At 35.9% G+C, this 13,242-nt stretch overlaps 1 protein-coding gene across 3 annotated transcripts; it reads right to left on the bottom strand.

Annotated features, from left to right (window-relative positions):
• Positions 1 to 1,364: 1,364 nt before the first annotated feature.
• Positions 1,365 to 12,011, bottom strand: LOC118039090 (lon protease homolog 2, peroxisomal). Of its 3 annotated transcripts, none has more exons than XM_035045684.2 (17): positions 11,711 to 12,006; positions 11,396 to 11,520; positions 11,178 to 11,289; positions 10,913 to 11,082; positions 10,695 to 10,786; positions 10,280 to 10,459; positions 10,087 to 10,170; positions 9,144 to 9,271; positions 8,199 to 8,400; positions 7,899 to 8,105; positions 6,743 to 6,873; positions 6,209 to 6,422; positions 4,625 to 4,927; positions 3,795 to 3,989; positions 3,283 to 3,528; positions 2,299 to 2,400; positions 1,365 to 1,878 (listed from the first exon to the last, which is right to left on the bottom strand). In XM_035045684.2, exons 1-17 carry the CDS (start codon positions 11,815 to 11,817, stop codon positions 1,795 to 1,797), a joined length of 2,682 nt encoding a protein of 893 aa, XP_034901575.1. In that variant the 5' UTR covers positions 11,818 to 12,006; the 3' UTR covers positions 1,365 to 1,794. The 3 variants fall into 3 exon arrangements, with proteins under 3 accessions (XP_034901575.1, XP_034901574.1, XP_073259998.1); XM_035045683.2 differs by having other exon boundaries at positions 11,387 to 11,520; XM_073403897.1 differs by lacking the exon at positions 1,365 to 1,878 and having other exon boundaries at positions 2,333 to 2,471; positions 11,387 to 11,520; positions 11,711 to 12,011.
• Between the last annotated feature and the right edge of the window lie 1,231 nt (positions 12,012 to 13,242).

Here is a 13,242-nt window from a genome sequence, read left to right on the forward strand (position 1 = left end):
CTCCTCCATCGCAATTTTTTCCCGTTTCTTTTTGGCCACTTGTAGCTTCCCATCATTTATTGCACAAATCGATAAAAGAAATGATATCAAATTTTAATTAGATTTATTAATAAATGGACTTGCATGATTTTAAATGTTATATATATATATATATATATATATATATATATATATATATATTACATTGTTTTGCAACAATCACAAAGAAAATCCAGTGGAAATAGCATCCAAATTTTTTGGGGATATGTTACACTTGGTCTCTAGCTGTGTAAGATGACCCGTGAAAAGGAAAACCAAAAAAAGGTTTGGAACAAGGCTAGGGACGCATAACATCCATCTTTAAAAAGCATTACTATAATATAATTTCTTTTTTAAAATTTCTAGATGTAGATATTAAATCTATCGATTTAGAATAGTGATCGAGAAACCCTGCGGTGCTCTAACAAATCTGCCTTCTCTGTTGTAGTTAGTTCAGCAGATATTGTCTCTTATCCCCGCCTCCTCCTGACTCTATTTTGTCCATGCATAACGACATTGCTTGACTCTATTTTGTTCATGCTTAACAATATTTTCTCTCACAACAGTTAATTTAGCTTCTCGATTTTGAACGGAGGTTTACTTGATCTTGCACATTTGCATGGACAGTTTTTACAGAGAAATAATGTCATGCAATGATAGTGTTCTTAAAATAGCAACAAAACTCTAGGATTTGGATCATTTATTCAAATGAATTCAACAGTTTTGACTAATTTAATAATTTTATTAAGAAAAACCAACGATAAAAAAACAAAAAAAGAAGTCAACGACAGGTCTGTTTCTCACAAGTTGTTTGATGACACGAAAATGGAATTTAAAACCAAAAAAATTAATTTTTTTTTTATATACTAATATAAAAAAATAAAAATAAAATAAAATAAACATTATTTTTATATCTTTCCAAATAAAAACTTTAAAACAAACACCCCGTCCCGTCGTATGCTTCGACACACCAGAAATGAAATCCTAGTATTAAGTCTTTCAGATTTATGAGATTGCTCTCCGAAACAACACAATTCTAGTGTACACCTTGAGCATTGGTGAAATCATACAGCGCATCTGCCTTGCATTACATGTGAAGAGACAGATCAGAAAGCAAGTTATCAAGGAGTGCGACTCTATTATTTGATTTTAGTATTGTTGCTGCTACTGTGCTCCATCGCGACTAAATCAATGATTGGCGTATTCTTTTGATGTAACAATCAATTGGCAGAGAGTATATCAGACAGTTCCCTGGTACTTAGCCTGATACTCTTCCAGGTTAAGCTTCCAACAATTCTCAAATTATATGCACTATGAAGCGGCTGCTGGTATAATCAGAAACCGTGTAAAATAACCTGCCAGACAAGCCTCGACATTCAGAACAAATTTACAACTTCCAATCAGTGTTGAATGGCAGGCATTGCCTAGCTCCATTAAATAAATAACTTATACACAGTATCTATAATCACACAAAAAGATGAGAAGGGGAAAGGGTGCAGAAACAATAGGGATGCGGTGGCTTACCCGCCACATGAGGAGGGGGGGGGGGGGTGTGGATTCATGGGTAACTTTTCAAAGATTATGGATGTTAAGGTCCAAGCAGTAGAACTTGCCTTTCCTTGTTTGACAACTGACCAGTAGAACTTCTTTTGATCTCCTATTGCCGAAGGCGGCAGCGGCAGAAAAAAGGCGAAATCTGTTGTCTGCCAATTTACATGGGACAAGCCAAATACCATGTCAGCAGGGATTGGTTAGATATAGTCCTAGGGGGTTCTGTCATAATTTTGAGTGTTGTTTCCAAGGGCAGCCACCTTCAAACGCTTGCTCCAGCACGTCTTCCATTCGCTTGGCCAGTAAAATCTGTCAAAATGAGAGTGGGATGCACGCAGGTGAGGCAAGCATCATCACAAGAAATGTTTACCATCTGACTACCATGCTTAAGTTTCGTATGGTTGAGAAATCTAAAATAAAAAGATTTCCCAATGTGAGAGATTCTGGCAATTGACCTGTAATAATCTCAAACAGTCCATTGAAGGGGAAAATGTCCACACTACCAACGAATTCAGAAATGAATTAAATAGAATATATCTGCCATCCAGAATCCTTTTAACATGACCAGAAAAGTGAGGTAAATTAATTAAAAAGGCAAGGGGATTCTAGAATCAGTATTAGAATCTAAAAGAGGAATTGGCACTGTGGTTCCATAGGAGACTAGTTAATCTATGTTTAACATGTACTGGTAAAAAAGACTCACATTATGCTTCAAACAGATAAAATTACCTCGAGACTGCCAAGCACAGCTGCGGGTACTTCAACCAAATCCTTCAAATTTTTCTCTGGCAGAATCACTCTCTTGATGCCATAGCGGTGTGCCGCCAATATCTGCGAAAGAGAACAATCTAAGAAACAGCACCTTTGATATATGCATACCACACATGGGCGAAGCTGATCACCTACAGTGATAAAGTTCATGGCTAAGAGATGGTGTTTCCCCAAACTAATGATTAGAGTCCATTTTTTTATCAAATGATACAGTGTGTTTATTAATCAAGTAAGCCATAACCATCATATTGACCAAAAAAACATAAATGCAAAACTACAATCTATCAAATTAGATATGCAAAATAACGAGCCTGAGATACTAGCAACATCCTCAGAAAGCTACATCACTTGCCACAAACTCCATTTTACAGCAAGATTTGATTCTTGTAAGAAATGTTACTGAATTTGCTAGAGCCTACCAATCAGCATTCCCAACTGCCTAGCCAGGCAGTTGTCAAGTAATACAGAAAAGTTTTGGATGATCCTAATAATTTTAATGGAAGAAACCATTATTTGCCAACACTTGGAAGAATATCATCAAGCTTAAAACTGAAGCCTAAATTGGAAGTCACCAATCTGATCCGACACAAATATGTTGCAAATGAAAACACAATAACAGAGAATGTGTTTACATTTGCAGCAAGAACACATAAGACCAGGAACAACTATAAAATGTTAACATTTCTAACAAGCACACAAGTTAAGGTGTTTCACAGGTCAAGAAAAGTATATCCAAGGCCTTGTTATAATTAAAAAAAAAAAAAAGCCAGTAATTTGGAACAAGAACTCCATTTATTAAGCTCTAAATGGGAAAAAGAAAATGTCAAAATGTCACTTGTTGTGGTACATGGTTAAACTTGAAAAAAAGAGAGAGAAAAAGAAAGAAAGAAAGAGAAGTGCTAGAGGTGAAACTAACAAGACTAGCTAATCAAGTGGCTATACCTTATCCTTGATACCGCCAACAGGAAGCACAAGGCCTCTCAAAGTCATCTCCCCAGTCATAGCTGTATCTGCTCTTACTCTTTTCTGACTAAACAGTGAAACCAGAGCTGTTACCAATGTCACTCCAGCTGAGGGCCCATCCTTAGGTACAGCACCAGCAGGGAAATGTATATGAACATCTCGATCCTCAAGGAGATTGGTTTCATCAGCAGCTGCCAACTTAAGATCAGTTGCCCTTGCTCGTACCTACACCATAGAAGACTCGATCAAATAAGTATCTCTGAATGAAATTTTATGAGTATAAAAAAGGATTATTTTCTGCATAACAGCTTATTTTTTGTGATTTTATATCCAATCATACATTTCAAACAGTGGAAGGTGCTGCGCTTTTGAATATAGGGCAAATAAACATTTCATAAGCAGTTTAAAGCATGGTCTTCCTCAATAGTGATATTTATTCATTTCATAATTGTACAAGGAACGAACTGAAGATCAGGAAAAATTTGAATTACCCATGTCAGTGCTATTTGTGCTGATTCTTTAATTACATCACCAAGTTGTCCAGTGAGATGTAATTCACCCTTTCCAGCCATTGATGTAACCTCCACAAACTGAACCTCTCCGCCAAAGGCAGTCCAGACAAGCCCAACTGATATACCTGGGGCTGCAACACGCTCTGCTGCTTCTCTGTCATCAAACCGTGGAGGCTGAATCACAGAAAAAGATTCTCAGATATGGTCAAAATTACAATCTCTCGTGCAACATTATGTAATTGGACAAACCACAGTATTTAGTCAATGTAAGAAATGTTTTAGCTTCGGACTACATAATGCATTAGAATACCTAGCAATGTCAAGGAACTGACAGATCACGCTATAATCCAAACTCCAACACACAAGACAGAAGGTTGAGCAATTTAACTTCTTCCATCAATGCCAAAACAAAAACCAAGTGCCAGCAGTGCAGTTATCATGCTTGGCACGTACCAATTCTATCAAAGAAAATTGAAATGCCCAAACCACAATCCTACTCAGTATTCTCCATTTGGAAAAGGGAACCATCAATGCATAACCAAATGTCATCAATTTTATTAAGATCATCCAAGCGAGCCTGCCATGCAAGTACTTCAATGTAAAGAAAATTTCCACAATCAGGTTCCAGCAACACAAGATTAACACCCTTATGTACAATAGTAAACCAACTAAATCTAATTGCTAAGCAGACGAATATAACAAAGCTCAAACCTCTATTAAAATAAACTTGACTAATGCATATAAAATTAGAAGCATCCAAACATAAAGTATCCTGTTGGAAATCAATAAATGATGAGAAAAATCATTACCCCCAGTACTTTCTCCAGCATAGGTTCATCCACAACCAAAGGTGAGGCAATGCTGAATGTGTTTGATATCTCATGATTGTTTTCGTTCATTGGTATAACTTCCATTTCCACTTCTGCTCCCTCAGAAAGTCTGTTCTCCAACAATGGTGAAGCAAGCCGATGCATATCTTTGCTCAATGGTACAGTTTGTTCTTGCTCTGCAACTCTTACAGCTGCAGCACGAGCCAATGCAGCCAAGTTTCTCTCCAGATTGCGTACACCTGCCTCCCTTGTGTATCTCTGAATGACAAGTTCCACCATAGCCTGCAATATTAGGAAGGCTTTCAGGACATATATTCCCTTACAACATGTGCAGCTTGTTACAGAATCTGCAATATCTCACTGAGTCCTTTCCTTTTGTTTCTCATTTTCTTTATAGTTCCAAAGCAGGAAGACATAAAGACATGGATTCATCTTAGTTTGGAAAGAAGTAATCAGATCATCATATGTGAGACTGCAAAATTTCAAAGATATTATGTTAATAGATGGTCATGGTGAATTCAACTCGTCTCCATCCCAAGCTAGATGGAGTAATTACATGGATCTCCTTCCCCATTAATATTGGTTATGAGAAACTTTCATAAAGTTGTCATGATTCTAAATCTGTTTTTTAACAATTCAAACTAAGTCAATTTTTGTCTGCCTCTCCCTCTACCACTCAAACACTTCACTCTTATTACACTTACCGTAGCATCCATAAGTCAACTACTGGATGAACCACTTCAGAAAAAACAGCACAACTATTGGAAAAAGCATTTAGAAAGAAAGAAATGCGATGATTGGATGATTCAGAAAATATCATGCCATTACTGTATCTACCCTTCCCTTTGAAAATATTTCCATGGAATATACAGATACCTTGATGATCTGACCAGACATGAATATTATCACAACTCAATATCTGAAAAATTGAAGTCTCAACAACCAGGATTTGAACATACAGGGATGGTATCCTATAGGGCCTTGATAGTTTCTTTCTGCAAGTGTTTTTGATAGTAGTTGCAGTTTCGTGAGCAATTAACTTGATTAGGAAGATTAGATGCTGTGATGTCAACATGAACTATTAACTACCCCATAGTCTAAACCTTACCCTAGAAATGAAATATGGTACCATACTGTTTTTATCACATCCTTGTCTGTTTGCCATAATAAGTTTTTTTCAGGTTTGTCAAGATAAGCATGGCACCGTGCATGAATTACATGCCAGAAAGCCAACTCTGAATTGCAAGTGGCTTCAATGTCGTTTTTTATTATGATAGATAATAAATGACCACACCATTCCACGCATTTTATGACTAATGAAATCACTGGCTCACAGCTTTCAACAAGAAATATTCATCAAGTAAAAATAGTACTACTCATAGATGACCTTCAGCTAAAAGATGTTCACTCCGATATGAAATGCTTAATGGTTGACTTCTATGAGAACAAGAAAACACTAAATTTCATCTCACAAGCAAGCATAATTCTGCAATTGTGAAGGGCAATGATATCCTTGAGCATGAAATTTATAAATGATAAAAACAGCTCTAGCAAATCCTCTACCTCTGGAATTTGAAGGAACTCAGAGCTCAACCCATGTTGATCCAAAACTCTTGGAATCAAATACTGCATCGCTATTCTAAGCTTTTCTTCAGGAGTGTATCCAGGCAGCTCAATGACCTCCATCCTGTCTAAAAGAGGTGGAGGAATAGGCTGCATCTTATTTGCAGTTGCCACAAAAATCACCTTTGAAAGGTCAAATGGAACATTCAGATAGCTACAGACCTTAAGTTAAGGAAGCATTATTCTGGCATATTTATCATGAGGGAGATGTTATTTTAATCAGAGTTCAGATTTAATGGCATCAAATCAGCTCTAAATTTCAAAACCTGCTCCATATGAACTTCTTGCCTTCAAATAGATCCTGGTCCTATTGAAAGAAAAACAAATAGAATTTGGATCTTTAACGATAGTAATGAAAACTTTAGATTTAAATCAAATGTATCTGGAATTAATAATTAGCGATGCAAATATGTGTCCAGTGAGGCAAAACTAAGATTCGGTGAAGGACATCCTGCAGCAAAAATAAAAGGATACTGATCATTGAATGTTTTATTCTGTTCAGGATCAAGAACCTCCAGCAGAGCTGAAGCTGGATCCCCGCGCACATCAGAACCTGTCTTGTCAATCTCATCCAGCAGCATCACAGGATTGCAAACACCCACTCTCTAAAGCCAAAAGACCAGAAAAAGAAACATATCACAAACTTGGTCACGTGATCTTCCTTTTTTTCCAAAGAGGAAGTTGGCTCTTAGCTTCAAAATTCAACTCTTATGCAACAAACAAATCAATTGCAGGATGGTACAGAACTTAATGATCTAATTCCAGTCTAATTTACACCCAAGTTTTAGACTGCAAATGTAAGCATGAATACAGAAGGTCCCAATTATGAGCATGCTGTATTATCCTGACAAAAAAACAACTCTAATAAAAAAGAGCAAGAGAGGAGAAAGCTCAAATTATGCAAATCTACATAGTTCCAGAAGTAAGGACATAATGTACATAAATTGAAGCAGAATCCCATGGATGAGCTTGAAAACTGAGTGAGCCTTCTTCAGTTCAGATATTTTTTCTATTAAAACCCATTGGCATCACATGCTTGGCGTAAATCAGGGAGTATGAACTGGGCCGATAACTGCATTACTGATAAAAGAAATCCTGGTTTTTTTCCTTCTACAGAGAAATCTATTGGCATAAAATAATGACCAATTGGAAATTATGTTTCATTTCCTCTGTACATGTGAACCATCATTGCAGAAAGGACAATAATCTCCCACTAATCTGACCAATCTAAAAGAATAAACTTTTAGATTTCACTGCACTTGTGACAGAATTTAAGATGCCCATATGTTGTTTATTGATCTCTCAAGAGAACTAACCGGTTTCATGGAACAATTTGATTGCAATTAAAGCATCACTGCTTCTCCTCTAGAATTACATAGGCAAATTTTTAAGAGTGATTTCAGTCATATAATGATAGGGACTAATAGGAATCTAGTTTGTGTGAGTTACATATGTGGATAATACTGAGGTATTAAAAGCTGATGCACAAGCATAATAGAAAACTTCCAGCTACCCCAAATAGAAATTCCTGTCCTAATTGAAATACCTTCTAGAGGCTTGTGTACCAACAAAGATATTGACAAGAAACGGCCAAAATTGCAAAAATATAATCCATCACAGTACTTTCTACCTTTATTCCATCTATGAGACGCCCTGGCATGCTTCCAATGTATGTTCTCCTGTGCCCTCTAATATCAGCCTCGTCCTTAATGCCACCAAGGGATATACGGGCAAATTTTCTGCCCAAGGCAGCAGCAATAGACGAAGCCAGAGATGTTTTTCCAACACCTGGTGGACCAACAAAGCATAAAACTGGTCCTCTTGCATCTGGTTTAAGCTGCAGTGGAACAAATAAATCCAACAAAAATCTAATTGAAAATCAAATTTTTAAAAATACACGCAACGAAACAACACTTGAAAATAGGTCAACCTTGCGAACAGCTAGATATTCAATAATACGTTGCTTGATCTTGACCAGACCATAGTGGTCATTATCAAGACGTTCTTTTGCAGCTTTTAGATCCAATTCAAGTTGTTCACTTCCCGTCTGCCAGGGCAGATCGGCAAGAAGCTCCAAGTAAACATGTGAACTATTATAACCAGGTTGCTGAGGTTGCATCTTCTTAAGCCTCCTGAAATGGAGAAAAAAGTGTGAGTATAGTAGAAATGAACAGAAAACTCAAGGCTGGAGAATATGAAATTAGGGTCTTGCATTAGAACATTTCAGAGCAAGAGACTTTAATTGAAATCAAGTTTAAATTTTTCTAAAAGGAAACAAAGGTACAACACAGAAACCACGAAAATTAGCAATTGCAGGTAACCCATTGAAGATAATTCTCACCTTAAATTAGGATAAGAACCTCTTTTGGCTCTATGACATCCCATTGAGATATTAGAAATGCAGCAGCCCAATGGGTCTGCAACAGTAATCCACCTAGTCTCTATGTATGGATAACCCTAAAAACTTGGATTGTCCAATCAGCATCAAAAAATATTGACGCAAGTATAAATTGAGAGGAAGGATACAAGCGTCTCCAATGTCAGGGTTTGCACAATTCTTACTACACTAAATGCAATGGAATGTTTGTAAATCAGATGTTTCTCAGATCTAAATGTTGACATTTACGATTTCTAACACCATCAAGTCTTCATAAGAATTTTCTAGGACTACAGGGAATTTGGAATAGAGTCATCTACACAAGTTATGGTATTTCTTCATGTAAACTTTCCAAAATAACAATATTTTAATGCTGCATCAACATGTAGTTTTAGTAAAATCCTTGACTAGATAAGAATCAACTACTTTTATTGCCACTCTAAATTCAGCTATCAAAAGATTGTGATCATCTGTTCTATCTTATCCAAAAACACATACCTCAACTCCCTTTGGGCATGCTTCCAGATATTTGAAGGCATTCCTGCACTTTGCATCTTCCTTTCTATGGCAGCCACATCATCCTCATCATCATCATTGTCACCAAGCTCCTCTTTTATAGCCCTCATCTAGAATATGTATCAAATGGATTAGCCCAAAAATTATAATAATTGTAATATCAAGCAAAGACTTAGAAAAAAATGTTCTTATAATTATTATAATATCTAGTAAAGATTTAGAAAAGAATGTTCTATAATCTATAAGTAAACAATTTACTAATGGGTCAGCAGCTGCACTTTTATCAATCTGATGGCACTTTGCATCATAATCTATAACCATATATCCATTACAAAAAAAGCTAAGATGGATAGTTCCACATCTGATGGCTAAGTACACCAGTCAATATCAATTTAATAGCCTTCAATTAAGGCACCTTTCAGGCCCCATCACTCACAAAATAATTCTGGGGAATCTGATAAATGTAAAAACTATATAATCATAACTCCCTCTCCCTCTCCCTCTCCCTCTCCATCTCCCTCTCCCCCAAATACTGCTAAAAATGCTCCATTGGATAATGAACTTAAAAGGTGAAAATAAAATGCAGCTAACACAATAGAACAACTAGACTTCAACTTCTTTCTTTATTTTAAAATAACAGTTCAAATTAAATCCTTATGACAGGACTTATAGATTGTTTGAACTTCCATCCTCCAGAGGGAAAAAATTGTTCATCACTGATAGTAGCATGAATCCTCCAAAAAAATCCTACCAGTTGGTTAAAACATAGCTTGCATCTAAAATAGCTTTATGTCTAAAAACATTCAAATTGCATTACTGAAACCAGAAAACCAGGCTCTCATTTCCATAATAGATGCTTCAATTATGCTGAAGTATCTACATATCGTACCCTACATATTATACTAGCTAAGAAAAAAAAGCATACCTGCTGGCGCAGAAGAAACTCTTTCTGTGATTTTGACAATTGTCCTTCAACCTTTTGCGTGATCTTCTCCGCCACACGTATTGACTGTCCACAAATAAATGTTAAAGCAAGACTCCATAAAGATCAGAGGAATAATCAAGTTCACTTTATGTAAATGCATCAGATGTTTGCTATCAGAGGATGAACAGATTACCTGTAAATGTTGGTCAACCAGCTCATTAGCTTTTGACAGCCTTGCCTTCAGATCAACAGAATCCAACATAGATAGCTGCTCTTCAAAACTTATCTCAAAGCTAGCGACAAATATATCTGCTAATTTGTGAACAGGAACAGTCTCCAAAAGGACTTTTGTCCTCCCACCCGTTTTTTGTTTCTAAGAGCAGGAATGAAACAACAATTTACAGAACATCAACAAAATAAGATGAAAAGCAATATGAAGAAGCTAATTCTTTTCTAGTAATATAAGAATCAGCATTCTTGAATGACAGGCATACAAATTTAACAATTAGTTCGCTAATGAGCATATCTTACCATGACAAGGTGCACATACAAATAGAGGTGGTGCATTTTCATATTTTTAATCCTAAAAATTACAGCAGAAAAATTACCTGCTCAAGAACCGAAATGAGTTCCATTGCAGTTGCTTTGAAGTGGCGAGACAGTGCTACAAAATCAGGATCTTGATCCACTTGCTCCAGCTCTAATAAAATATTAAAGAGTGGAAATGATTCAGCATACTGATCAACAACGCTATATAGAACGCATTACTGCTAAATGATTCAGCATCAATGCATGTACGAAGCAAATAATTTAATTCAAAACTTACCAGCCTTTGTCATTTCAAGCGGAGATATCCGCGCAGTATAATATGCCCCTCTCGTGCTAAGTTCATGGAGATTGAATCTGCACAAACCTTCAAGAACAACTATGTATGTCACCCTCCCACTAGGTTTCTCCACTCCTCTAGACAGATGCAAAGCACGAGCAGCCACTCCCCTAAAGGAACCCAACAATCATTATCCATCAGAACTTCAATTTAAAATTTAAAAACAGCAAAAATAATAAACTTGAGTGTGAATTAAAATATTAACCTGTTATGCCAATGAAAAACTTCTTGCTGGTGTTTCCCATCAAGCTTGACATTATCCGAGGATGTACTAGCTGGAGTTTTCGAGCTTTTCTCACTGGTATCACTTCCAGCACCTAAACAATCATATTTCCATTCCATTTAGTCAAACATACGATTCGAAAAAAAAAAATCAACGCTGCCGAAAAGGAAATAAAAAAACACGAGAATCACGAGTTTTACTGTGGGATAAAGTAGGGCCCACAGATGCCGTCTCCGCCGTGGCAGCAGCAGCATCTCTAACAGGCAAAATCCCAATCAAACCCTTCTCTTCTCTCTGCCACAGTTCTTGCTCCACCAATTGTACACTGGAATTCATCGAAACAATTCGCAAATAGTCAATTTATAAAGATATAAATAAATAATCATGCATTTCTTTGTAAATTCATGATCAAACAGCTCAACCAAAAACCAAATAACAAAAAAATCAGATTTATGGAAAAAAGAGTAAAAGATGGAGCGAGAGAGAGTTAAATGAAAAAACAAAAAAAGGATTACCTGCTGGGCGAAGTGCAGCGAATGCGAATAATGGCGCCAGGTAAAAGCACCTTGTTTCTAAACGGAAGGATAGCCAATCGACTCGGTAACTCTACCGATTCAGCCATTTTTTAACTCAAAAGTCAGCAGGAAAAGAAGAGATGAAAGAGAGAAACAATAATGAAATTTCAACGAAGAGGATATTTGTTTATAAAGAGCAAGAGTTTTGAGTGTTTGTTTATTTTATTAATTAATTTAGAGATGAGGACGGGACAGGGGATATATTAGTAAATAAGAATCGAAGGAAATAGAAATGAGATAGAGAGAGAGAGAGAGAGGCGTTGGAGTTTAGGAAATATAGAGAGGCGTGGGAGCCTGGTGAGGGATTGTGGTAAGTCAGCGGCAAGTCATGGGATTTTAGAGCGAAGGATATTTTTTAAAATTTTTAAAAGTAGGTTGGTGGTTATTTTTTAAAATATTTTTTATGTTAAAATATATTAAAATAATATTTTTTTATTTTTTTAAAAATTATTTTGAGATCAACTCATTAAAATAACTCAAAATATATAAAAAAGTATTAATTTAAAAAAAAATTAAATGTGGTTATAATCATGTTTTTAATGGCTATCTGAAAATATCTACGTCATTTTTCTCTTTTCAATTTCGATTTTGCTATCTGTATGCAAAAGCTAGCATCTGAATTTTGTTTTTGGATTTATTTTTACTTTATCTTTATTTATTTTTAATTTTACTCGATTTATTATTTACTTATTTATCATGTTACAAGGACAGATGCATGTTTTTTTAACGGTGTCAAAATTTCAAGACATGTAACAATTTTTTTTTGTCGGAAGACATGTATCATTTTTATTGACAGAACAACAGGTCTCCCTCTTCCTTAACCGAAAAGAAAAAAATAAACGTTTTTATTGTGTAGTCGTAGATGTCCTTTTTTATTGAGACGTGAAAGATGCCCAACTTGGAATGTTCCTTACGCAATGACTGTTGTGATTTTCTTTCACATGTATTTTTGAAAATAAAATAAAATTGTCTGGTACTGCCTTCACTATTGAAAGTTAGGCCTCGCAACAGCGGGTAGCAGCCCATACTTTCAGACCGTAGACCTCACGGCCACGGCAGCCGCCTTTCAAAAGAAAACTCACAGCGGCTCCTTCCGTCTTCCTGGTTGGTAAATGGCAATTTTGCAATATTGCACACCTCGTATAATTACAAATTTACAATAGCTATTTTACCCGTTTTTTGCAGCGGACTGGATAATATATTTTTGAAGTAAATAAAAGGAGTATATAAGTGTTTTTCTTTTTTAGTTAATAAAAGGAGATATTTTAGTTGTCCTATTCCAAGAAAAGTTAAAAGATTGTCCTAATCCTAATAAATTTGGCAACGACAAATGTATCTCTCGTAAATGTCTATTTTACCCCTTATTGGATAGTGCATTATTTGTTTTGGAAATGGCAAAGTGGATATTTCACATCGGGTTTCTGCGTTAATAATTTCTCAGCTCTCTTGTTTTTCATATTCAGTTATCGCAC

This window comes from Populus alba, chromosome 1 (assembly GCF_005239225.2).
Source record: "Populus alba chromosome 1, ASM523922v2, whole genome shotgun sequence".
Lineage (NCBI taxonomy): Eukaryota > Viridiplantae > Streptophyta > Magnoliopsida > Malpighiales > Salicaceae > Populus > Populus alba.